The 27,878-nt window shown below is 43.6% G+C and overlaps 1 protein-coding gene across 1 annotated transcript in view; it reads left to right on the top strand.

The window, feature by feature from the left end:
- The first annotated feature begins 5,807 nt into the window (after positions 1-5,807).
- The window catches only part of LOC144606634 (glycoprotein endo-alpha-1,2-mannosidase-like protein), a 37,682-nt gene continuing 15,611 nt past the window's right edge, over positions 5,808-27,878 (top strand). Inside the window, exons 1-2 of the mRNA XM_078422908.1 lie at positions 5,808-6,339; positions 20,054-20,163. Of these exons, the coding sequence (XP_078279034.1) occupies positions 5,859-6,339; positions 20,054-20,163 (591 nt within the window). The 5' untranslated portion in view covers positions 5,808-5,858. The remainder of the gene's footprint in view (positions 6,340-20,053; positions 20,164-27,878) is intronic.

Here is a 27,878-nt window from a genome sequence, read left to right as displayed (position 1 = left end):
TGACAATAATAAACCAGTACCAATACTGAAGAAGGGTCTCGACCCGAAACGTCACCCATTCCTTCTCTCCTGAGATGCTGCCTGACCTGCTGAGTTACTCCAGCATTTTGTGAAATAAATACCTTCGATTTGTACCAGCATCTGCAGTTATTTTCTTACAATACCAATACTGGAATCTGGAGCAGAAAATAAACTGCAGGAGGAACTCAGCAGGTCAAACAGCATCTCTGAAGGCAAAGGGACAAGCGGCAGTCCAGGCCGTGACGTTGCACTTGGATAGAGTGCGAGTGGGAAGTTGGCCAGGATAGAGAGGTGCGAGGGAGGAGTGAGAGTTCATTCAGAGTTCATTAACCACGTATTCGCCACTAAACGAGTTGTGTAGAATGACATGGAATATTCACCATGGAAACAAGCCACCCACCATAGAATTAGGTCATTTAGACCAATGTCTGAAGAAAGGTCTCGACCCGAAACGTCGCCCATTCCTTCTCTCCCGAGATGCTGCCTGACCTGCTGAGTTACTCCAGCATTTTGTGAATAAATACCTTCGATTTGTACCAGCATCTGCAGTTATTTTCTTATATTAGACCAATGTATTGGTATTTCTCACGAAACAATTCCCATTCTGTTCCTCTCACCTCATCTCAAGGTATCTTTTGTCTTAGCTTTCCCTCCAATTAACATCAATGTTATTATTCACAGCAGCTAAGATGCCACATCAAACTCTTTTTTTGAAATCTTACTTTCAACTCTTTTGAAAGTAAGATTCGCACTATAGGTATAAATACATATATTTATATCTGCCTTACATTTTAGCTCCTTGTTTTAAAGGACGGCCTAGTTTTGCAGCTGGTCGACTCGCTGCCTCACAGCACCAGAGACCCGAGTTCGATCCTGACCTCGGGTGCTGTTTGGGTGGAGTTTGCACGTTCACCTTGCGATCGTGTGGGTTTCCTCCAGGTGCTCCATTTTCCTCCCACATCCCCAAAACATGCAGGTTTATACGTTAATTGGCCTCTGTAAATTGCCTCCTAGTGTGTGGGGGGTGGATGAGAAAGTGAGATAGCTTAGAACTAGTGTGAATGGTTGATCGATGGTCAGTGTGGACTCAGTGGGCCGAAGGGCCTGTTTCCATGCTACATCTCTAAACTAAAGTGGCAATGTCCTTTCCGCAGCTATCCCATCCAACCCACTGATAATTAAAATCAAAATAAAGACACAAAGTGCTGGAGTAACTCAATGGGTCAGGCAGCATCCCTGGAGAACATGGATAGGCGATAGGTTGTGGTTGGGACACTTCTTCAGACCTGGTCCGAAGTACGTTTCTGACCTGAAACGTCACCGATCCATGTTGGCCAGGATGCTGCCTGGCTCACGGAGTTACTCTAGCACTTTGTGTCTTTATTTATAAACCAGCATCTGCAGTTCCTTGTTTCTACAATAAAATGAAAATATCTGGTTTTATTTGACTTCCTGGGTTCTGAATCCTACCTGCCTTGAAACCTCCAAAGAATTTGGGGCGGCACAGTGGTGCAATGGTAGAGTTGCTGTCTTACAGCACCAGAGACCTGGATTTGATCCAGACTACGGTTGCTGTCTTTACGGAGTTTGTACATTCTCCCTGTAACCGCGTAGGTTTTCTCCAGGTGCTCTGGAGACACTCCAAAGACGTACTGGTTTGTAGATTAATTGGCTTCTGTAAATTGTAAGTTGTCCCTTGTGTGTAGGATAGTGCTAGTGTACTGGGGTGTTTGTGGTTGGCGTGGACTCGGTGGGCCGAAGGGCCTGTTTCCCGCTATATCTCTAAAGCTAAAAGTCTAAAGTAAATTGTCACAATGGGAGCAAAGATGCTTTTCATAACTTTGGTATATAAAGGTGCAAGATAAATAATTTCACAAGTTCTAGGAGCAGAATAAGGCCATTTGGCCCATCAAGTCTACTCCGCCATTCAATCATGGCTGATCTATCTTTCCCTCTCAACCCCATTCTCCTGCTTTTGCCCCAAACCCCTGACACCCTTACTAATAAAGAATCTGTCAATCTCCACCTTAAAAATATCCATTGATTTGGCCTCCACAACAGTTTGTGGCAATGAATTCCACAGATTCACCACACTCTGACTAAAGAAATTCCTTCTCATCTCCTTTCAAAAAGTATGTCCTTTTATTCTGAGGCTATGGTCTCTAATCCTAGACTCTCCTACTAGTGGAAACATCCTCTCCACATCCACACTATTCAGGCCTTTCACTATTTGGTAAGTTTCAATGAGGTCCCCTCTCATCCTTCTAAACTCCAGCGAGTACAGGCCCAGTGCCGACAAACGCTCATCATATAAATGAAATGTGCTCCTTTCCAAATCATTTAAAGCAACATGATATGAGGAATTAAAGAGAGTAAGAGCTTTTGGACTCTTTGGCTCTGTGGGGTATCAATAGGATGCAACTAATGGCTGTCAGATGCATCCATTTCTCACCTTGATGCATGCCCCACTTGCCTCCATTGACCACTTGCAGCAAAAAGCAAGCTATTAAACATAAACACTTCTGGTGAGCTCAACTAAAATGCTGCAGGATTGTTATTAATAACTAATAACATATCAAAGCCAATATACCAAAGCTCGACACTTGATACAGCTGCCTAATAAAAAGTCGAACTCTTAATTTGGATTATCCCATCCGGAATAAAATACAGAACAACAAAAAGCAAAATATAAGTGCACTGTGAAGAGGACAGGCGATTTTGTTGGTTATTCAGGTGGAAATCAAAAGAATGGCCTAATCTTACATATATGCAATGGAAAATTGATTATTTCCCAAGTGAAATGAAACTACAACCAATTAATCCAGAATTAATCAAGCCTCTCAGGAAATTTGATTAAATGAGAATTACACGTGCCAATGACAGAATTTAAAGGCGGATTCTCATCGACTCATTCATTAATATATGTGGGGCTGGTAGAGCTGCTGCCTCACAGCGCTAGAGACGCAGATTTGATCCTGACCTCGGGTGCTGTCTGTTTGGAGTCTGGACATTTCCCTGTGACCGTGAAAAGAAGGAACTATAGTTTCCTCCCGGAAACGCTCAGGTTTGTAGGTTAATTGGCTTTGGTAAGTTGTTAAATCGTAAAGTTGTAAAATTGTCCCTCGTGCTTAGGATAGTCTAAGTGTACGGGGTGATGACTGGTTGGCACGGACTCGGTGGGCTGAAGGACCTGTTTCCGCCCTGCATCTCTAAGTCTAAAGGCACCTGATGCCTTGGTCATGGGGTAAGCACCGGCAACTTTGCCAAAGAATTTCCAGAACCAACAGTTCCTCCCCAGTATACACGATGGGCTTGCAAGAATTAATACCATTCAACTACACTTTGATATATTCCATCATGAGAAATACACATGGAAAATTTCAGAAATGAAACCTTAAATTTTTTATGGGAAGAGCTCAAAATTATCATACTAAAATCTTCTTTAAAAACCTTTGCATTCTGGTGACAGTAAAAACCCTCTTAAAATTTGTTTAATTAAAATCACAAGCTGCATTGAGCTACATTATTATCCAAACTGCGTTTTGGAACAATCAGGGAATCTCACTTGCGTCATTTAAAAGATTATACAATTACAATAAATGTTGCTGCTGAGGCCTCTTTGTAGAATACAACTGTGACAGGACTTAGGAGAGGGAAATGCAACTTGACTGAAGCACATGTTCCAAATGATCTCCACTTTGAGTGGATGGTGTCTCTTGGACACCAGCGTGGAAACAGGCCCTTTGGCCCAATTTACCCACACCGACCAACATGCCCCATCTACATTAGTCCCACCTGCCTGTGTTCGCCCATATCCCTCTACACCTATCCTACCCAAATACCTTGTTGAACATTACGATACTACCTACCACAAATACCTCCTCCAGCAGCTCGTTCCACAAAACCCACCACCATTTGTGTAAAGGTTACTCCTCAGCTTCCTATTAAATCTTTTCCCCCTCACCTTAGGTTTCTAAGTCTATGTTCTCTGGTTCTCAATTCCCCTACTCTGGGCAAAAGACTGTGTGTTTACCCGATCTATCACTCTCATGATTTTGTACACCTCTATAAGATCATCCTCCTGCATTCCTGGGAATAAAGTCCTAGCCTACTCAACTTCTCCCGATAGCTCAGGCCCTTGAGTCCAGGCAACGTCCTTGTATATCTCCTCTACATCTTTTCCAGCTTGTCAACATCTTTCCGATAACAAGGTGACCAAAACTGAACACAATATTCTCAATGTAGCCTCACCAATACCTTATATAACTACAGCATGACCTCCCAACTTCTACAATCAATACTCTGACTGATAACGGCCAAAGTGCCAAAAGCATTTTCGTCCACCTATCTGTGACACAACTTTCACTCTTGCAGAAACATATAAAACAAGGGATCACTATTTAAGTTACGGATCACCAGTTTGTCCAGAGATGAAGCAAATGTTTCTTTCTGTCAGAAGTTGTGATTCTTTGAAACCCTCTTTCTCAAAGGATGGTAGAAGCAAAGTGATTAAATATTTTTAAGACAGAGGCAGATAGGTACTCTAGTTTAGCTTAGTTTAGAGATACAGCATGGAAATCAAATGGAAACAGGCCCTTCGGCCCATTGAGTCCATGCCAAACATCAATATGTATAAGAAAATAACTGCAGATACTGGTACAAATCGATTTATTCACAAAATGCTGGAGTAACTCAGCAGGTCAGGCAGCATCTCGGGAGAGAAGGAATGGGTGACGTTTCGGGTCGAGAAGGGTCTGAAGAAGGGTCTCAGTCTGAAGAAGGGTCTCGACCCGAAACGTCACCCATTCCTTCTCTCCCGAGATGCTGCCTGACCTGCTGAGTTACTCCAGCATTTTGTGAATAAACCAAACATCAATATCCTGTTCACACTAGTTCTGTTTTTTTTCCAAAAATAAACTTTGTTCAGAATTAAAAATATGTACAAAACAAGAACTGTGCACATATTCTCAGCGTTTATACATTCTTTAGTATCATACTCAGTAGTGTTCGCACCTGCTTTAAGCAAAACACCCTCGCCATCCCCTGTTCCACGTTCTCACCCACACCCACACCCTACACACTCGGGGCAATTTGTGAGAGAGGGGGAGCGAAAGTGAGAGGGGGAGGGGAGGGAGGAAGGGGCAGATGGAGGGGGGAGATATAGGGAGAGATGTAGGGAGAGATGGGGGAGAGATGTAGGGAGAGATGTAGGGAGAGATGGGGGAGAGAGATGTGGGGAGAGAGAGGGAAGGAGATGCAGTGAGGGAGGTAGATGCAAGGATGGAAGGGAGAGATAGAGATGGGGAGGCAGTGGAGAGGGATGCAACGAATGGGGAGAGGGAGGGAGGAGGTAGAAATGCAGGGACGGCTGCAGGAAAGGAGGGAGAGGTGGAGGGGGAGAGCGAGATGCAAGGAGGAGGAGGAGGGGGCGGAGGAGATGCAAGGAGGAGGAGGTGCGGGAGGAGATGCAAGGAGGGAGAGATGGAGGAGGGAGGGGAGATGCAAGGAGGAGGGGGGAGGAGATGCAAGGAGGAGGAAGAGGGGGGGGAGGAGGAGGAGGGGGGGAGATGCAAGGAGGAGGAGGAGGAGGGGGGGGAGGAGATGCAAGGAGGAGGAGGAGGGGGGGGGGGGACATGCAAGGAGGAGTGGCTCCTTGTCCGGCTGGGTTGGGGCGCTGCTCGCTCGGGGTGGGCGTGACTGGCGGCGCCTCCGCAGCCTGGATGCGAGATGTTGAGCTGAGCTGAGCTGAGCTGTGGTGCGGTGGGTGGGTGGGTGGGTCGTCTGATGCCGCCGCCGGTGGGACAGTGGGGCGAGGGGACAACGAGCCGGTCACGGCCATGGGCAGGGGCAGGGTCCGCCGCAGGAGCTGCGTCGCCCTCTCGCTCTTCGCCCTCTTCATCCTGGGCACCCTGGTGGGTTTGAGGACGCTGAAGGGCAGCGAGGCGGACGGGGGGCCGGGGCCAGGGCTGGTGGTGGGGGACAGAGACAGGGACAGGGACCTGCGGGCGGTGCTGATGGAGCCGCCCGCCCTGAGCCGGGGCAGCAGCAGCAGCGCCAGCAACGCCGCCACCAACAGCGACCTGCACATCTTCTACTACTCCTGGTACGGCGACCCTCCCCACGACGGCAGCTTCCTGCACTGGGACCACCCGCTCGTCCCCCACTGGGACCCCAAGGTGGCCGCGGGATACCCGGGAGGCAGGCACAGCCCTCCCGGCGACATCGGCTCCAGCTTCTACCCGCAGCTCGGAGCCTACAGCTCCAGGGACCCGCAGCTCATCGAGGGGCACATGAAGCAACTCCGAGCCGCTGCCGTAGGTAAGGGGGGAGAGGGGGGGAGAGGGGGAGGGGGAGAGGGGGAGGGAGAGAGGGAGGGGGAGAGGGAGGGGGGGGGGGGGGGGAGAGGGGAGAAAGGGGGGGGGGGAGAGAGGGGGAGAGGGACTTCACTGTGAAGCCTCGTTAGACCATGTCTTTTTGTTACATAAAGGTGGGCAAGAAGTTTGAAAATGAAGCCTCATTAAATCATGACATTAAACAACAAAGGAGGCGAGAGGTTTTACTGTGAAGCCTTGTTGGACCATGGCTTATTGTTCAGTAAAGGAGAGCGAAAGACTTTCCAATGAAGCCTCATTAATATCATGACTTTCTATGAAATGAAGGAGAGCAAGAGGCTGTGCAATGAAGCCTCGTTGGACTAAACAAAGGTGGGCGAGAGGCTTCATAATTAAGCCTCTTTAAACCATGGCTTACTATTAAATAACAGAGAGTGAGAGGCTATACAATGAAGGAAGGAAGGAAAGATTTAATAGGAACCTGAGGGACAACTTTCGTCACACAACGGGTAAAGGTGGGTGGCACACTGGGGCAGCAATAGAGTTGCTGCCTTACAGCACCAGAGACACCGGTTCGATCCTGACCACAGAGTTTGTAAGTTCTCGATGTGGGTTTTCTCCAGGTGCTCTGGTTTCTTCCCACACTCCACAGATGTACAGGATTGTAGATTAAAGGTATCACAAAATGCTGGAGTAACTCAGCTGGTCAGGCAGCATCTCTGGAGAGAAGGAATGGGTGGTGTTTCGGGTCGAGACCCTTCTTCAGACTGATGTCAGGGGGGCGGGACAAAGAAAGGATGTAGTTGGAGACAGGAAGACAGTGGGAGAACTGGGAAGGGGAGGGGAAAGAGAGGGACAGAGGAGCTATCTAAAGTTAGAGAAGTCAACGTTCATACCGCTGGGCTGTAAGCTGCCCAAGCGAAATATGAGGTGCTGTTCCTCCAATTTGCAGTGGGCCTCACTCTGACAATGGAGGAGGCCCATGACAGAAATGTCAGACTGGGAGTGGGAGGGGGGAGGTAAAGGGAGGTTGAAGTGCTGAGCCACTGGGAGATCGGGTTGGTTAAGGCGGACTGAGCGAAGGTGTTGAGCGAAACGATCGCCGGGCCTGCGTTTGGTCATGCCGATGTAGAGAAGTTGCCATCTGGAACAGCAGGTACAATAGATGAGGTTGGAGGAGGTGCAGGTGAACCTCTGCCTCACCTGGAAAGACTGTTTGGGTCCTTGGATGGAGTCGAGGGGGGGGGGGGTAAAGGTACAGGTGTTGCATCTCCTGCAGTTGCAGGGGAAAGTGCCTGGGAAGGGGTGGTTTGGGTAGGAAGGGACAAGTGGACCAGGGAGTTATGAAGGGAACGGTCTCTGCGGAAAGCAGAAAGGGGAGGAGATGGGAAGATGTGGCCAGTAGTGGGATCCCGTTGGAGGTGACATCAAGGGTGTAGAGGGTTTTGAGACTGTGCAGAAGAGATTTTTACCAGAATGCTGCCTGGATTAGAGGGTATTAGCTATAAAGAGAGAATGGACAAGATTGGATTGTTTTCCCTGAAACTTTGATGGTGGGGGGGAGACCAAATAAAGCATATAAAATTATTGAAGGCATAGATGTCTCAGTGTCTTTATCCCAAGGTTGAAATGTCAAAGATTAGAAGGTATGGCTTTAAGGCAAGAGAGGCAAAGTTTAAAGGAAGATAGACACAAAAAGCTGGTGTAATTCAGCGGGACAGGCAGCATCTCTGGAGAGAAGGAATGGGTGACGTTTGGGGTCGAGACCCTTCTTCAGACCAGTTGCGATAGGAAGTATTGTTTACACAGAGGATGGTAGGTGCCTGGAACGTGCTGCCAGGAGTGATGTTGGAGGCAGTGGCGATGGTGGCATTTGAAGAAATTTTAATGAAATAAAACTATGTAAATTTCTGAGACGAAGGTGTAGAAAGTGTGGAAAATGAGCCATCTCTAATTACGCAAGTGGTTGTAGAGGTAACCCCTTTATCAACGTATTTTGTAATATTCACCTGTTGGACTTTAATTTTGTTGTAGACTTTAAGCAAAGATTTTAAACTGGAGATTAAGATCTCTCCAGAAACATCTCAGACCTTGATGAAAAATTCACCACTGATGCCGAGAAACAAAATGTGTAAATATTCCAATATTAATTTTGATACACTGATTCCAGTGGAATGCTTTAGATGTTGCTTTTGCAACAATAAAGGTTCCGGCTCTGAAAAAGGTTGGAGAAGCTGGTGCAGTTAGCAAGGTGGAAGCTGCAAGCCAAAGCAGAGATACTCAATGTAAAATTGCATTTCATCAATACCAATCTGCGCTTGCCATTTAATGCTGGGTTCCTGAAACCCGTATCAATGCTGCACGGAAAGCAATGAAGCAGAATGTAAGAGGAACTTTCAGGTAGGCAGTCGGATATGCAGGGATATGGATCACTTGTAGGGAGAGGAGATTATCTTATCTTGGCATAATGTTTGGCACGGACATTGTGGGCTGAAGGGCCTGTTGCTGTGCTGCACTGTTCTATGTTAAACTAGAATGAAAAATCACAGCAACTAAATAAAACAAGGGTGCCCGATGCAGGAGCGGGAAAGAACGACGTTGAAATGGATCAAGTGCAACATCCAACAGGTGTCTATCAAACCTGCAGAGCAAACTTCAAAATGCATCTCGCAAGCTGTTGTCTGATTAAAAGTGAAAGCATCCAGTTCACTGCCACCAGTAATCTAAATTTTAAGATGAGATACCATACAATATTGGCTGCAACAGTGGTGGTGATAGATTCCTGAGCACAATGAGAGGTGGGGGAGAGAGAGAGAACGACACCATCTTTTAATATGTGAAACAGTTAATGTGCCTGAGCTGCAGATTTGCAGGCAAACTTTGGAATTAACAGAATCACGATGTGTTCAGTTTAGTTTATTATTGTCACACATACCAAGGTACAGTGAAAAGTTTTTGTTGTTGTGTGCTATCCAGTCAACGAGAAGATTACAATCAAGTTGTCCACCTTGTAATAGATACAGGATAAAAGGTATATAATGGTGTGGAGTACCACAAAACCAGCTGAGGGTGAAATTGCCAAAGGAAGAAAGTTTGAGCTCAACAAATAAGCTAAGGAGTCATCATCTGAGAAAGAGAATGAATCCTTTTGCATTTCTCCTATTTCCTCATTACATGGAAGGAGGCCATTCAGCCCACTGAGTCAATGGCAGCTCACAGAGAATTCCCATGTCCCATTCCTTCAGTCAATCTCTCATAACCCCTCTCCTGCAGGTCCATCAACTCAACTCATCCTGTTTCTCCAGCTGCCAACCCACACCTGGGGAAATTTACAGCTGTAATTAATCTACCGACCAGTATGTACCCGAGGGGTGTGAGGGAATCAGTACAATCAGTGAGGGAATCAGTGAGGCGGGAAACCATATGGCCGCAGGGAGAAAGTACAAAGTTCACCAGGCAGCACCTCCGAGCCAGGATTGAACCCAGGTTGCTGGAGCTATGTTATGGCAATACTGACTAATATGGAAAGTGTCAAATATGGGCAAATTACAAAATCATAACAGCTTCTTAAAACCAAAAAAGGCGCGATAAGAGAAATTTGCATGGTTGATATGGATACAGTATAGGTCCAAAGGCAAAAAACAGACATCCTCAAGTACTAGAGCATGGTTATTGATTTGTTAGTTGAAAAAACAACAATATCTACAGTGTTCGATCAACTGGATTAATTTGATCGACATGATGGGCAGAATGATGCATCAACCGAGCTAGAGAGTTTGTCTGTTATGGAATCCATCTTTGACTCAAAGCTGCTTATCCATAATGCAAAAGGGGAATTGAACTATAGTGGAACTTCACCACCTTAAACAGTAAACACGCATTTTTACAGACCATAGAGGGAGGGTAGAGTGAGACCACCTTGGGATTTGTTGAGAACAAAGAGAATTTTTACAATCAAGGCAGCGGGAAATTTGTGTACATCACAGAATAGAAGACTGATTTAGAAAATGAGCAGTGTAGGCTAGATAAACAGGGAAAACAATGACTAACTAAAATAACTCCCCAAGCACAAATCTTTTCCAAAGTTCTGCCATCCTTAAAGCCAATAAGATTCCCAAATGATGCACCAGCAATAGAACCAATCATTGTAAAGAGATGATATATAATATGCCTTTACTCTGCTTTACTCTACCTTATATTTAAGGTTATCTAGGGATTCATAAGATGCCAAGCTAGTAAAAATTAATGTATTCTGTAATGAGTTCAGTGTTATGTATGAAATAGACCTTTGAAATATTATCTGGTTAAATAAGTATAAACTCATATGTGGTAGAAATTTAAGTACAGCACATATTCAGCACCAAAGGAGGCGGACTTGTTATGCAAAGAAAAGAAGGATGAAAGAGCATTTGGTATTGCCTTTACCTGGCATGTTTCTTAGCCGTTAGTTTAGTTTAGAGATACAGCATGGAAACAGGTTCTTCGGCTCATCGATTCCGTGCTTACCAGCGATCGATTCACTAGTTCTATCCTACTCAATAGAGACAATTTACAGAAGTCAATGATCCTACAAACTTGTACGTCTTTGGAATGTAGGAGGAAACCCACGCGGTCACAGGTAAATCATACAAACTCAGTACAGACAGCATCTGTAGTCAGGATTGAACCCAGGTCTCTGGTGGTGTAAAGTAGGAACTCTACCACTGCGCCATTGTGCCGCCTGATTGAAGTATAAATCTCAAGTGTAAATCTATTGTGCATAGTAAAAAGGAGGACAACCCAAAATACACAACTGAGCTGGCTGGCCACAAGCTAAGCATGACGACAATAACTAATAGGAATGCAAAGCCTAATCAACAATAGTAGATGGAACACTGACAAACGAGAGCGTGTTTGGAATGGCATGAAGAATAATGCAAAGAAATACTGTAAAGGATTCGTATTGCCCAGAAATGATAACATTGGATTTCAGAGGTCCTTTCTCCATGCAGAATCAGTCATTCTGCCGATCATTGCAGTAAAACGTAGTTGAATCTGTTAAGGCTCATCAGCTGAATGAATGTCCCAGCACCATTTTGTTTGCTTGGCAGGGAATGACAGTTCACTTGTGACTAATTATTATTCAATTTACCCAGTGGTGAGCCAACTGCATAATGCCACTCAGAGTCGTGATAAATTACATTAAACCAATTTCCTCCAGACACAAAATTCCTCATGGGCTACAGTTTGTAAAAGATTATCTCGGGCACCTTGCCAAAGAAGGGATTTCATTTTATACATCCTCAAGTCCAAATTCTCCACAGTCAAATGGTCTCCCGGAGAAGTCTGTGCAGCCAGTAATGAAAAGCTAATGGGACAGTGAGAGTGATGGGTATGGGACTGCTGCGGTTTAATGCAGTACTCGAGGACAGGGTGGATTACCATTAGTGGAAATATTCAGAGGAAGATTGATGGAGCAAATCAGAGAGAGAATTAGTGAAGGGTACTAACTCAATGGTGGCAAGGCACAGAAAAGAACAAGAATTTCAGTCAACAAAATCCCACAATCTACAAAATTAGTTGATGGCGTCACAAAAATAGATGGACATAAAAACATAGGGCGGCACGGTAGCTTTACAGCGAATGCAGCGCCGGAGACTCAGGTTCGATCCTGACTACGGGTGCTGTACTGTAAGGAGTTTGTACGTTCTCCCCGTGACCTGCGTGGGTTTTCTCTGAGATCTTCAGTTTCCTCCCACACTCCAAAGACGTACAGGTATGTAGGTTAATTGACTGGGTAAATGTAAAAATTGTCCCTAGTGTGTGTAGAATAGTGTTAGTGTGCGGGGATCACTGGGCGGTGCAGACTTGGTGGGCCGAAAAGGCCTGTTTCCGCGCTGTATCTGAAATATGAAAAAATAAAAAAAAATTAAAATACATTATTGAGTCATGCATCTTCAAGTTGAAATTTAATTTTATCATGGAGCTATACACTACAGAAGGTGGTATTCTCCTATAAACTAATGTTGACCAATTATTCCTGCAAGCCCTGGCTTTCTTTCCCTGATATACTTGCAATATCTTTCTTTTTGAAAGCTTCTGTGAAATCCGATTTCACCATTTTTCATGCAGTACCTTCTAGATCATCATAACTCACTGCATAACACAATTATTTATTTCTCCTTTTTTGGTAAGCATCAATTAAGTTTTCTCCAGAAAGTGTGTTCGTAATTTTAAACATACCTGTCAAATGTTCCCGTAAATCTCTCTGCTCAAGAGTGTTTGATTCTATTAAACCTGTGCAGGAATACTGTTTTATAGTGTCGTAGTGTCACTCTGAACAGAAGTAAGCCATTCGGCCCACCAAGAACATGCCGGCACACCTTTCCACACCAGACCTCCCAACATTTGATATTACAAATTCATAATTTTGATGTCCAAAATTCAGAATTTTATATCAAAATTCATAATATGGCGCGTAATGCAACTTTTCAGCAAAAAAATGTATGCACGCCAAATCCACATACGCGTTGCGCTACATTCATGTGTGAAAAACGACTATTATTTCCAACAGTCTGTGGTTCTTCGACTACATGTACAATGTCAGGCCTATCATGAATATATTCTGCTATTTATAGAAAGGTTATTGAACAGAGATACCTTTTGTAACACAAAGAAAAAATGTTTTGTTTTGTTTTTTCGATTTTGATTTTTCCTTACACATCCCAGTTCTATTGGTATTGAATAAAAGAACAATAGTCATGAAATGTATGACTAAGTTATGAAGAAAGAGTTGATATATGCGACTCGACTAAGCACACGGAAGGATTTCATAGCGCGAGTCTGTGACTGTGCTAACAAGGATCGTAATACAACTCATCGATATTGACCATCCGAAAACAGTCGGTAATTTTGATTACTCCTACACCATCTGGCACAGCGTTTCTCAACCTTTTCACTCTTGCGGAAGCCTTGAAATAATTCTCATGTCTCAGGGAACCCCTACATAAAAGTTTGTCACGTACAGCTCCTGTCCACTGACCACTACCAGGTTGAAGACTTTATTATAATACCCAAAAAATTTCCAAGAATATGCCGTACGTGTATAATAAAATTACAAATATGAAATTAAATACAAAAATGACTCAAAAATGCATTTACATATGATTAGCAAGGATGTGCATTCCTGCTCTCCCTTGGTTCATCCTGGGGAAAACAAACCCACATATGACCACTAATTGCAGTAATTTAGAGCATAATGTCATCTTGCTTATTGAAGTACATATTGAAGTACTTGTTGAAGTAAATTCGCACATTAATTGATAATCAGCCCAAAAAGGTGGTAATTGGCTTTTCTGCTGTGTTTTATATTTTAACCCCGCCGTAATTAATTAATATAGTTATATAATCTTGCACTTAAATTTAATATTTACTCATTACAGTTCCACCACTGATTTTCTGGCACTCTTGGTTCCAGAGCTTTGCTAGTTTATCCAGCCGGCCAAGGAAGTTGGCTATGGGGATAGATGTGCTGGCTCTAGCTGGGCTGGAGTTCCACAGCCCCTTCTGCAGGTTGCAAATTCAACTCACCGATCGGCCATGGAAGTCCCGATAAGGTCGAGATTGGATGCCTTGCTCTGCCTAGGTGCCACATTTTCGGGAAGACTTCCAGGGCGGGGGGGATTTCTCGCGGAACCCCTAGCGACCTCTAGCGGCCGATTTGACAAATTGCAATTACCTACTGTTTCGCGGAAAAATGTGAGGTGAAATCGGAATGGCGGAAATGAAATAAGATAACAGAAAATTTCTGCCAAATTCGGAAGGGTTGGGAGGGGTGCTGCATTGACCTCGGGCCCAAGGCGATAACTGTTTTTCTTTCCAGAGATGCGCCCTGACTTGCTGCTTTTTTTCCAACAGTTTCTGTTTTATTGCAGAATTCCAGCACATCCAGTTATATCTTTAATTGTCATTACCTATTTGTAGTGTCTAATCTTTCAGGTTTATTATTGTCACGTGTACTGAGGTACAGTGGAAAGCTTTGTTTTCTGTGCTATCCAAACAAATCAGATAATACTATATTTAAATACTTAAGCCAAACTAAAGTACAATGGGTAGAGCGAAGGGAAAGATGTAGAGTGCAGAAAGTAGTTCTCAGTATTGTGGTGCATCATTTACATAGACAAAGTCCAATGTCCATTCAGAAGCCTGATAAGTCAAGTCAAGTCAATTTTATTTGTATAGCACATTTAAAAACAACCCACGTTGACCAAAGTGCTGTACATCTGATTAGGTACTAATTTTTTTTTTAAAATGAAACACGCAAACAGTTCACAGCGCCTCCTCAATGAGCCTCAAACGCTAGGGAGTAGAAATAGGTTATGAGAGGATAAAGTTGTTTTCGAGTCTGGTGGTGTGTGCTTTCAAGCTTTTGTATCTTCTGCCTGACGAAAATGGGGTGAAGAAGGAATAACTGGGGTGGGAAAGGTCTTTGATTATGTTGGCTGCTTTCCTAAAGCAGCGTGGTGTAGATGGAGTCAATGGTGGGGGAGTCTGGTCTGTTTGATGGACTGGGCTACATCCACAACTCTGCAGAGCTGTTCTGAAACCAAGCTGTGAATTGGCCAACAGTATGCTTTCCATAATACATCAGCAGAAGTTTGCAAGAGTTATTGGATAAATGCCCCAGTCTCCTGGGGAAGTAGAGGCATTGGTTTGCCATCTTGGCTGTTGATTCATTGTAGATGGTCCACAACAGATTGTTGGTGATATTTACCAACAAGGTGCCAAGGAAGGTCAAGCTCTCAACCATTTCCACTTTGGCACCATTGATGCTGATTGGGGCATGTGGTTCACCACACTTCTTGATGTTGATAACTAGCTCCTTTGTCTGCTGACATTGAGGGAGAGGTTGGTGTCCTGACACCATATTACTAAGTTCTCTATCTCCTTGCTGTACTCCATCTCAAGATCCGGCCCACCACAGTGATGGCATCTACAAACGATGATGGAGTTAGAGCCAATTTGGCCACACATTCGTGAGTGTAGATCATAGAGCGTGTGGTAGGGACTGAGATTGCATCCTTGTGTGGCACAAGTGTTGAGAATTATTGTGGAAGGTGTGTTGTCATCTATCCTCATTGATTGCGGTCTACGGGTCAGAAGGTCGAGGATGCAGTGAATTAATGAATGAATGAATAAGTTTATTGGCCAAGTATGCATATACAAGGAATGTGCCTTGGTGCTCCGCTCACAAATGACAACACAAACATACAGTTAACAATTAATAAAGCATAACCACATCAAAACAATAAGGATACAACATTACGGTCTAAACATGTGGGTGAAAATAAACCAGAGCAAAAAAGAGACTACAGACTTTGGTTATTGAGTAGAACTATCACTCGTGGAAAAAAAGCTGTTTTTATGTCCGGCTGTGGCTGCTTTGACAGTCCGGAGTCGCCTTCCAGAGGGAAGTGCTTCGAAGAGTTTGCGGCCAGGGTGAGAGGGGTCAGAGATGATCTTGCCCGCTCGCTTCCTGGCCCTTGCAGTGTACAGTTCGTCAATGGGGGGAAGGTTGCAGCCAACAACCTTCTCAGCTGTGCGAACGATCCGTTGCAGCCTCCGGAAGTCGTGTTTGGTGGCTGATCCAAACCAGACCATGATGGAGAAGGTGAGGACGGACTCAATGATAGCAGTATAGAATTGGACCATCGTTGCCTGTGGCAGATTGTGTTTCTTCAGTTGCCCATAGGAAGTACATCCTCTGTTGGGCCTTTTTGACTGTGGAGTCGATGGTGGCCCCCCATTTAAGGTCCCTGGAGATGATGGTTCCAAGGAGCTTAAATGACTCCACAGACGTGACTATGGTGTTGTTGATGGTGAGTGGGGAAGGGGGATGCTGACTCCTAGGTCCAGGAGTTTGGAGATGTTTGGATAGGATTATGGTGTTGAAACCAGAGCTGTAGTCGATAAATAGGAGTCTGACACAGGTGTCCTTGTCATTCCAGAGATGAGTTTAGAGTCAGGGAGATGATATCAGCTGTGGACCTGTTGCGATGCTAAGCAAACTGCAGTGGATCAAGTCTGTCTGGAAAGCTGGAGTTAATGTGCACTATCATCTGTTTCTTGAAGCACTTCCCGATGGTCGATGTCACGGCCAATGGACGGAAGTCATTGCGGCCGGCTACCTTACCTTTCTTTGGGTCGGGGATGATAGTGGTCTCATTGAAGGAGCTGAGGATCTCAGAATGGAGTCCTGAGAGGTTAAAGATATCTGTGAACGCTTTTGCCAGCTGATCCACACAGGTCCTGAGAACATGGCCAGGGACTCCATGCAGGCCAGTTGCCAACTGCGGATTCTCTCTCAGGTGCAAACTTACAGGATCTCAATTCCCTCTGCATTTAATCTCCCAGGGACTTAGTTTATGCTGTGTTTACGTTTCTGGGGCATCGGTTCCCACGATGTTTAAACTGTCGGTTCCTGCCATGTGTAAATTCTTGGAGTGTCAGTTCTCACCGTGTTTAAACAACTCTCCAACTTTCTGTTTCCCACTCAAAAGAAGCCTGTCATTCAAGATCTCAAAGAAAAATCATTCTAGTTCCTTGCAGTTTAGTCCATTGAATTTATGAATGGTATAAAAATATAGGGCAGATATTCCAGCACTGAAGTCCCTGGAAATGTATTGATTTTATTGCTGGTTGATTTTCACCAGTCAGCCCACTTGCAAATTACGCAAGTGAATATATTAATGCTTCAAGCAAACTAATTAGGTCAAACACCTCGTTATCATTGTCAAGAGTCCCATGATTGTGTATCTAACAATTTGCAAAGTAAATTAATCATTCCTGACAAAGGGCAGTTTTTATGTATTCCATGTTGCGATATGTGGTAGATTTGTACATAAAGATTTACAGAACATCAACTTTACACTGAAGTAGGTCTTAGCAGGGCTTGCTGAGATCAGAAGGAGAACTAATTAGAGGTGGAGCCCATATTTTACATCAATGATTAACTTGGTTTGGCCCATAAACTGCAGTGAGGCTCCCAGCTGTATTAAGGAGCCTAATGTGTGAGTCGTGCTGACAATGTTAATGCAAGAGCTGAACGTTGCTATAACCACACATCAGCATTCACCTGCACTATCCTAAGACAGCACTGTGCAAATATATTGGACACACAAGGAAATGCAGATGCAGATTACAAAAAAAAAGATACAAAGTGCTGGGTGCATACCATTTTAACTCCACTTCCTATTCTCATACCAACCTTCCTGTTCTGAGCCTCCTCCATTAGCAGAGTGAGGCCACATGCAAACTGGTGGAACAGCACCTTATGTTCCACTTGGAAAGTTTACAACACAACAGCATGATCATCAAATTCTCAAATATTAGGTAACTTCTACTTACCCATGGGCTCATAGAGAGAATATGCAAACTACAAACAGACAGCACCCGAGGTCATGATCAAACTGGGTCTCTAGTGCTATGAAGTAACAATGAAGTTAATTAATGGATAGATGTTAAGACACTGGGAGTGCTGCCCTTCTCTTTGACAGTGCTATGGTTCTGGAAACTGAACTGTGCAGCATTGTTTTATTTTGCCCATGTTATCCAACAGTGACCGTTACCAGTGCATGCCCCAGACATGACCAGACACTTACTGTGTGAGTCAACCTTGTGTCTCTGAGGCAGTTTTTACATGGGGCGTGTGGAATTATGCCATTCCAAATGCAACATTTACAGTAGCAATGATGTGGAATTTGGAGGACATTGTGGAGACACAAGAAGTTGCAGATGCCGGTATCTTGAGCAAAAAAACAAAGTCCTGGAGGAACTCAACGGGTCAGACAGCAACTGTGGAATGATCAGTCTGAAGAAGGCTCCTGAGTCAAAGCGTTCCTTCCACAGATACTGCCTGGCCTGCAAAGCTCCACCAGCACTTTGTGTTTTTATTATATTGGCCTGGGACTCTGCCATCTTTGAACAATGTGATCAAGTAAGATAATCAACTAAATCTCCAAAGGTTACTGGGGATGTTACTTGTAACTGTGCCATCATGAAACATTTCTATTTATATGGTGAGTTTCAGAAATATTGGGATATCAAGAGAGAGTTTTATTGCCATATGGAACAATGAAATTCTTACTGGTAGAAGCAGCACAACCGATTTGTAAACACTGTACTCAGTGGATATTATGAAACAAATCATAGATAATGAATTAATTTAAGTATGATTATTATTGTACTCCAGAAAATAGGCAACAAAGCTTCACTTAAACATGCCCCACAAGGATGAGAGGAGATCTTATCGAAACGTATAAGATTATTAAGGGGTTGGACACGTTAGAGGCAGGAAACATGTTCCCAATGTTGGGGGAGTTCAGAACAAGGGGCCACAGTTTAAGAATAAGGGGTAGGCCATTTAGAACTGAGATGAGGAAAAACTTTTTCATTCAGAGAGTTGTGAATCTGTGGAATTCTCTGAATGCATTCAAGAGAGAGCTAGATAGAGCTCTTAAGGACAGCAGAGTCAGGGGGTATGGGGAGAAGGCAGGAATGGGGTACTGATTGAGAATGATCAGCCATAATCACATTGAATGGCGGTGCTGGCTCAAAGGGCCGAATGGCCTCCTCCTGCGTCTATTGTCTATATACAATGTGGAAAGGACCTCCAAATCTGATTTTTAGTGAAGCAATTCAAAGGATAGATTTTGGCCGGGTCACCAAATAAAGTTTCCTCTGTTCTTTATTTATTGCCAAGACATTGTATGTAACAATCTAAGAAGTTTAACCTCGTCCAAAAAAACAGCAATGCAACATTCTCTGAGTACCAGAAATGTTGGCTGAATTTTGTGGTAACTGTCTGTCGAGTGTGAATTGAAACAATAACGTCCTGATTCTGAAGCCAGAGAACTACCACAGACTCCAGGTTACTATTGACTGCTGTGGCTCAATGGGTCATCACTCTTGCCTCTGCAGGTTGTAGGTTCAAGTGCATCCTGGAGCCACGTTAGCCAACGGCACAGCTCACATCCTTCTCAACGTGTTTCTCGTCCAACCCAACCTCATGAACACCAAGAGTAGACCCCAATCACAACCAGATTTGGTGCCACCTTCACCTTCCCCCACCAGCACTATTTAAGCTGTTGATTCTCCCCATCCCTATCCCCACACGCTCATCATTCAGACTGCTGGGTCCCATCCCCACCACATCACCATTCAAACTGGCAGTCTGCAGTCTACTTCTATTAGATGAGTTGTGACCATTAGATCTGGATTTGTGTGGGACTTTAGCTGAGTGGGACTTGCCCTGTTTAGGAGCCCATACTTCACAATGTTCCAGCAAAAAGTCTACAATGGGTTGATTTGGTGTCTCTTGCATACAGTGAAATATTTCCACCCGGCTAAATCAAAGAAAAATGAGTCAAAACATGTGCTATCGTTGGCTTTTCTGCTCTAGTGACCCTGTTTGGCCACCTATCACTTGCCAGACTTTGTCCCAACCCCATCTCTCTTCCAGCTTTCTCCCCAACATTGCAATCAATCTGAAGAAAATATCACACAGAGATGTTGCCTAACCTGCAATTACTCCAGCACTTTGTGTCTTTTTTTGTAAACCAGCATCTGTAGTTCCTTGTGTCTATATGCTTGTTGGTTATTGTTTAATAAGGTATAACAATTTCTGTACCACCATCAGTGTGTTTACTCTCATCCACTTCTAGGGGTGTTAGTGTTGTCCTGGTACCCCTCTGGACTAGAAGATGACTACAGTGATCCAGTGGATGATCTAGTACCTGCCATTCTGGACGCAGCAGAAAGATACAGTTTAAAGGTAGTACTCTGGGTTCTAACTCTCCCTCTGTCTTTACTTCCTTCTATCTCTCGCTCTGTCAGAAGATTCCTATAATTTAATAGATGGAATGGGGAAACAAAGAGGGAAATTGAAAGGAGACACAAGGAACTGCAGATGCTGGAATCTTGAGTAAGTGCTGGAGGAATTCAGCGGATCAGACAGCATTTGTGGAAGAAATCTGTAGAAGGGTCCTGACATGAAACGTGGCCTGTCCATTCCATCCACAGATGCTGCTTGATCCGCTGAGATACTCCGGCACTTTTCTGTCAAGAGATTAAAGGAACTGCATAGGAATTCAAAACTAACCAGAAATAGGGACTGAGTGTGATTTTTTCGGTCCGCAAGACAACCTATGCAATGAACCAGCAACAGGCCCGATTCATGGATGATTTAAAAGACTGCACTGTTTAAAGTTGAGCTTCACTCTGACCAGAAGAGAAGTTGATAATTCTTCTGCACCTAATAGACAATAGGTGCAGGAGTAGGCCATTCGGCCCTTTGAGCCAGCACCACCATTCAATGAGATCATGGCTAATCATTCTCAATCAGTACCCCATTCCTGCCTTCCCCCCATACTCCCTGACTCCGCTATCCTTAAGAGCTCTATCTAGCTCTGTCATGAATGCATTCAGAGACTTGGCCTCCACTGCCTTCTGAGGCAGTGAATTCCACAGATTTACAACTCTCTGACTGAAAAAGTTTTTCCTCATCTCCGTTCTAAATGGCCTACCCCTTATTCTTAAACTGTGGCCCCTGGTTCTGGACTCCCCCAACATTGGGAACATGTTTCCTGCCTCTAACGTGTCCAACCCCTTAATAATCTTATATGTTTCGATAAGATCCCCTCTCATTCTTCTAAATTCCAGTGTATACAAGTAAATTCCAGTGTATACAATCTCACCTGTGACTGTGAGGGATAGCACAGTGTGACGGCAGGCAGCACAGAAACAGGCCCTTCAGCCCAAATCATCCATGCCAAGCAATTTGCCCAACCAAACTAGTGCCTGCGCCCATGCCGTACAACTCCAAACCTTTTAAATATTGTCATTGTAGCTGTTTCTACCTCTTCTTCCAAAGAGCCACCTTCCTCTGTGTGAAAAATATACCCTCCAAATCCCTTTTATATCTTTCCCTCCACCTCACCTTAAAATTTAGACTCCAATATCCTGGGGAAAAGACTCTTTTTACTCACTGTATCTACACCCCTCTTGATTTTATAAACCTCTACAAAGTCACCCCTCAGCCTCTTATGGTTCAAGATAAAAAAAGACTCCAGTCCATCCCCCCCTCTTGTTACAACTCAAACCATCCAGATCCAGCAACATCCTCCTAAATATTTTGCGCACTCTTTTCAATTTAATGGCATCCTTCCTATTACAGGGTGACTGGAAGTGTTCCAAATGTGGCCTGGCCAAAATCTTGTTGACCTGTAACATGACATCCCAAATCCTAACTCAATATCTTAGTGATGAAGGCAAGTATGCAAAATGCCCTCTTCATCATTCTATCTACCTCTGCCTTACTTTAACGGAACTATATACCTGCACTTCTAGGTCTCTCTGTTTTGCAAGACTCCACATCTCCCTAACACTTATGGTGCAAGTCCTGCCCTGGTTTGTCTTTCTAAAATTAATCACCCTGCATTTATCTGAATTAAACTCCATCTGCCATTCCTTGGCCCATTGATCAACATTGCATTGTAATCTTACAGAATCTTATTCGCAAACTACCATGCCGCCCCTTTCAAAAACATCATCCGCAAACTTACTCACCATTACCATATACATACTTATCCAAATCGTTAACGTAAATAATGGACAACATTGGACCCAGCACCGATCACTGCGCCACTTATTACAGACCCTCTGTCTGGAATAGAGTCCACTACCACCATTCTCTGTCTCCTACCTTCAAGCTAATTTTCTAACCGATTACATAGCTCACCCTGGATCCCATGTGATCTAACCTTCCGGACCAGCCTACCATGTGTAAACCTTGTCGAAGGCCTGGCTGAAATGTAGTTTATTTTCACATGTAATGAGGTGCAATGAAAAGATTTTTGTTGCGTTCTATTCAGTCAGCAGAAAAACTGTACATTATTACAATTGAGCCATTCACAGTGTACAGATAGAGGATAAAGGGAATAATGTCTAATGCAAGATAATGTTCAGCAAATTCTGACTACATATATTTTGAGGGTCTCCAATGAGGTAGATAATAACCTCACTCTAGTTGTAGATAGGATGGTTCAGTTGCCTGATGACAGCTGGGAAAAAACTGTTCCTAAATCTGGTTGTATGCGTTTTCACACTTCTATACCTCTTGCCTGATGGGAGAGGGGAGAAGAGAGGGTGACCGGGGTGAGACTTGTCTCTAATTATTCTAGTGGCCTTGCTGAGACAGTGCGAGGTGTAGATGGAGTTAACGGAAGGGAGGATGGTTTGTGTGATGGTCTGGGCTGCGTCCACAAAATCCATGTAGACAAGGTCTCCCATACTGACCTACCAATCTTCTTGGTGACCTCTTCAACAAACTCAATCAAATTTGTGATATATGCCCCTGGGGCAATGCCCTTGTAACCTGGTTGCTACCTTGGTGGCCAGGCTATCTGCAGTCTTGAAGTCACCTCAAAGACAATCTGCACAAAGTCAGCGGTCATCTACTGGACATGCTACTGCCACTGTGTAACACTGTGGTGGAGCACAAGGCCAGACAAAGGCACTTGGAAAGTTCTCACTAAGAGATTCAGAATGGTTATTGGTTCTTATTATTAGTTCTTATTAGTTTAGAGCTTGAAAAAGGGCCCTGACCTGAAATGTCACCCATCGTTTTTCTCCAGAGATGCTGCCTGGCCCGCTCAGTAACCCCAGCACTTTGTGTCTCTCTCTGGATTATTAGTTGACTTTGGTATGCAAAATGGTGTAATTTCATATATAATATGACTTGCAAAATGACGGGGGGGTTTTTGTGGTCAGATGAATGCCACAGAGCTTGTGGATGTTAAATTATGGTTTTGTTTAACATGATCACTCACTAGATGCAGTGATTTACCTACAAAAGGAGTGGCTACCTGCAAGTATGACATGAGCACCATTTTGCACTTCTGAAGGCTCTTCTAGTGCAAAAAAAGGTCTAATCTTCCAGCCTTCCCCAGATCCCTTACACCTATCTAGTAAGATAATTGCGGACAGATGGCTCAGGATAAAGAGGCAAATGAATTGTAGGACAGCTTTTCAAATGTTGATTGAGAATATAGGACAGCGGGTAGTGCGGCTGCTTCACGAATCCAGTGACCCCGGTCTGATGCTGACCTCGGGTGCTATCTGTGTGGAGTTTTCATGCCCTCCCTGTGACTGCGTGGGTTTCCTCTGTGGGACACGGTGGGCCGAATAGTCTGTTTCCATGCTGTACCCTCAAACAATCAATTACTTGGTGTAGGATGGGATGTGGTATGGGGAGCCACTTGTGGACAACCATCAAGTTCAGAGCTGTGTAGTAGAGTTTAAGATGGCCCAGTCACCAGGATTGATTCCCTGCATTCTAGGTTGGTGAAGGGAGATCATTGGAAAAAAATCAGAGACTCTCTCCATAATGTATTCCTAAAACATGCAAATTCTGTAGCTAATTAATTATCGGAGGCTCTAGCCATATATTTCTAAGATATGCAAATGATTTAGGTGGTTAATCTGACACCTCTAATCAAGAAGGGAGGAATAGATAAACGGGTAATTGCAAATTGTTAGTCTAATATTAGTGGGTGGGAAATTCTTGGAATTTGTCATTTGAAGTTATCGAGCATTCAAAATGAATGTTTTAATTAAAAACAGCTTGTGTTAAATTGTCTGAAGGTGAATTGATAAGGTGGTTGACAATTATAATCACTTTTTAAAGAAATTAACAATTTCTGAATTGCTTCAGATAGGGTCTACGCATTTTTCTAGAAGAAAAAAGATATGCATCAAAAAAGCAAAAAGCAAGCGGAAATAATTCAAAGTGACTAATAAGTTGGATAATGGGCGGGAAACTGTTTGTACCAGAGGGCAAGGTTGCGAGTGGTCTACTGATGCCTCAGTATTTGAATGGAGAGATGATCTGAGCAGATACAGAAAAATATAGCATAGATATAAAACTCACAGCAATTATAAAATGTAGTAGAATGAAGACACATAGGAAATGTGATTACAAAGGGGCATTATCTTTTAGTACCTTTTAGATTTTTGGATAGATCAGCCAAGGATTGATTGGCGGAGTAGACTTGATGGGTTGAATGGTCTAAATCTGCTGCATAATAACTTACGAACTTATGACCTTATGAACTACCAAAATAAAAAAAGGGTGGGAGGACAAAGGCCAGAGATAAAAAGATAGAAGATGTGAGACAAAAGGATTGAAGTTTTGTAAATTGTGAAGCTAGAGGAAGGAATGTAGGTGAAGGGGGAGGGGAGAAATGGGTGCAACTCCAGGTGGGGCATAGGAGAGGAGAGGTTATATGCAGGAAGAAGGGAGGGGGGGTTATGTAGTTACCTAAAATTGGAGAATTAAATGTTCATCATTGTAAGCTGGCGATGGATCAGGAAGATAGACACAAAATGCTGGAGTAACTCGGCGGGACCTGCAGCATCTCTGGAGAGAAGGAATGGGTGACGTTTTGGGTCGAGACCCTTCTTCATACCAGAAGAAGTCTGAAGAAGGGTCTCAACCCGAAATATCACCCATTCCTTCTCTCCAGAGATGCTGCCTGTCCCGCTGAGTTACTCTAGCTTTTTGTGTCTATCTTTGGTTTAAACCAGCATGTGCAGGTACTTCCAACACAATGGATCAGGAAGGCCCAGGACAGAAAAGTCAATATGGGAATGGGAAGAGGAGTTAAAATGGTTAGCAACCAGGAGATCCTGCAGGCTTTGGCCATCCAAGCGTAAGTGTTTGGTGAAACGGTCACAGAGTCTACGCTTGGTAATTAGATAAAGCTTTGAAAATGTAATTAGGAGTTGGTTTTCCAGCATCCGAATGGTACATTTAGACCTTTGCAACAACTGAAATTATACATCACATTTAACTAATAAAACGTTTGACGTTTCACTAGAGCATAATTGGACCAAGAAAATGAAACAAGGTTAAAGAAGACATTAGAATGGATGACTACGGACTATGTCAAAGAGGTAGTTTTCTTAAAGGGAAAGAGAAGTTTATTTTGTCATTAAAAGACGTAAACCAAATGATATGCTGATGCGAATTGAAATATACAAATAAATTCCAGTGCCTAATGGCTATTAAATATTATTAATTGCACAATATATTTTGGTATTTGCTTTTATTTTCTGAAGTTAATGCATGCTAACTGAAGCTCTGAAATGTTCTTTCCACTGTAGTAAGGTTAATGCACTGTGGCTGATTAAAACTTTTGATTAATTTTCTGGGCCGTCATTAGACGCAGAAGTCTATTGCTCCTTTTAGGACTATCCTGCATTGACGTTTATTATCCTGACATCCAGGGAATGAGTTGAGCAAAGATGCTTTCATTTTGGCTGATGGATTAGTGTTCTTATTTAATGAGCTGTGTTCTCTGCTCAACTAAGCCTGCAATGCATTTTGAATCTCCATTTTAATCAGCTAGCGCAGTGCAGTTGTTGGATGTGGAAAATGAGTACATACTTACAGGGCGCCAAAAAACCTTCTCATACTCACACAAATAATCAAGAATTCTTGTTTGGAACATGTTTAGTGGGAAATAGTTTATCTTTTTTAGCCTCTCCTCTCCCCCCAGTTTAACATGCATATCTGATTTATTAAATGTTGGCGATATTTATTATCCTGCTTAAGGTAGATAGAATTTGTGCAGCTTTTACACAATGAGAGTTTTAAGATGCAGCATGGAAACAGACCCTTTGGCCCGTTGAGTCCACGACGACCATTGATCATTCACGCAAGTACTACATTCCAGGGCTGTCTTAACGCATGGGCCTGATGGGCACTTGCCCGGGGCCCCACGAGCATAGGGGCCCCATTTTATCGACCATTTACATTTTTATTCCTGTGAGTAGTTGTCGTAGGGGCCCCAGTACACTGCTTTGCCCGGGGCCCATAATGCTGTAAAGACGGCCCTGCTACATTCTCTTGCTTCCTCATTCACTCCCAACACACTGGGTAGTGTAAGAAAATAACTGCAGATGCTGGTGCAAATCGAAGGTATTTATTCACAAAATGCTGGAGTAACTCAGCAGGTCAGGCAGCATCTCAGGAGAGAAGGAATGGGTGACGTTTCGGGTCGAGACCCTTGTAGAAGGGTCTCGACCTGAAACGTCACCCATTCCTTCTCTCCTGAGATGCTGCCTGACCTGCTGAGTTACCCCTACACACTGGGGCACATTTTACAGTAACCAATTAACCTACAAATCCGCGTCTTTGGGATGTGGGAGGATCCGGGGGAAACCCATGCAATCAAAGGGAGCACATGCAAACTCCACACAGATAGCACGTGAGGTCAAGATCGAACCCAGATCTCTGGTGCTGTGAGGCAGCAGCTCCACCAGCTGAGCTACTGTGCCCCCTCTGAGTTTGCTGTCATTTATCAATTCTTCAGAAAGACCTCATTGTGACCAAACTTGCGATGAGTTGAGACCATCTTCGTGGGGTGTTCTTACGCTGGATTGGCCTGTTGGTGAAACTATCATCTTTAAGGCAGCCAATATATCTGCATTTAAGTGGTGCCTTCACAACAGTCATCCAAAACACTTTACAGTCTATGGTGTAATGTGGGACACATAGTGTGACTAGTGTGCATGCATTGCAATCTAACAAGATAATCTCTTATTATTCGAACAGCACTGTTGACATAATAAAAAAGTGAGCAGCATAGCTAATAAAAATCTGCTTTAAAATCCTGTCATGGGTTTTTTTTTCATTCATCGGAAATAGTAGATAGGACCTTTTTTCAATATCTTAGCAAGGTCAGAACATAACCACTCCCTAGTACAATGCTGGCAAAACAGCCCAGAATATGTGCTCCCTCTTAAATAAAATTCACAAATAGCAAAATGAACCAAAGTAAAATACCCTTCTTCTCTATATGCAAATTTTGCTCTAATTTTTTGTGATATAAAACTGACACAAATTCACAGAAAATCATACCGTCACGCTCACCGTGAAAGTGGCCTAATTTCTGAAAGGAATAAGAAGATTGTTTTAATCAGAGAAACAAGGAACTGCAGATGCTGGTTTACAACAACAACAACAAAAATTGCCCAAATGCTGGAGTAATTCAGCAGGTCAGGCAGCATCTCTGGAAACATGGATAGGTAAAGTTTCGGGCCTAGACCCTTGTGAGTGTGAAGAAAGATCCCAACCTGAAACATCACCTATCCGTGTTGAACAGAGATGCTACCTGGCTGTTGAGTTATTCCAGTGCCTTGTGTATTCTTTCTTTGTTTCAATTGCCTTTTAACATGGAATTAATTAAATTGTAGAATGCAGTGAGATATAAATAAAAGTGCAGTTGGAGCCATGACAGGGTTTTACTTGCGACATAGTCAGCACTCCAGAGTGTAGAAATGATGCAATGTCATAGAATCTGCTGCGTACTGAAATAATTTGACATTGCAGAGTTCAAAAATAATGATTCATGAAAGAGAAGTGGAAAGAAAAATCTTTAGGCCATTTAACTCATGTCCACCAGGACTGGTAGGAGGACATTAGGA

The sequence above is a fragment of the Rhinoraja longicauda genome, chromosome 27, assembly GCF_053455715.1.
Source record: "Rhinoraja longicauda isolate Sanriku21f chromosome 27, sRhiLon1.1, whole genome shotgun sequence".
Classification (NCBI taxonomy): domain Eukaryota; kingdom Metazoa; phylum Chordata; class Chondrichthyes; order Rajiformes; family Arhynchobatidae; genus Rhinoraja; species Rhinoraja longicauda.
Note: the sequence above shows the minus strand (reverse complement) of the source record. Positions and strands in the feature narration are given on the sequence as shown.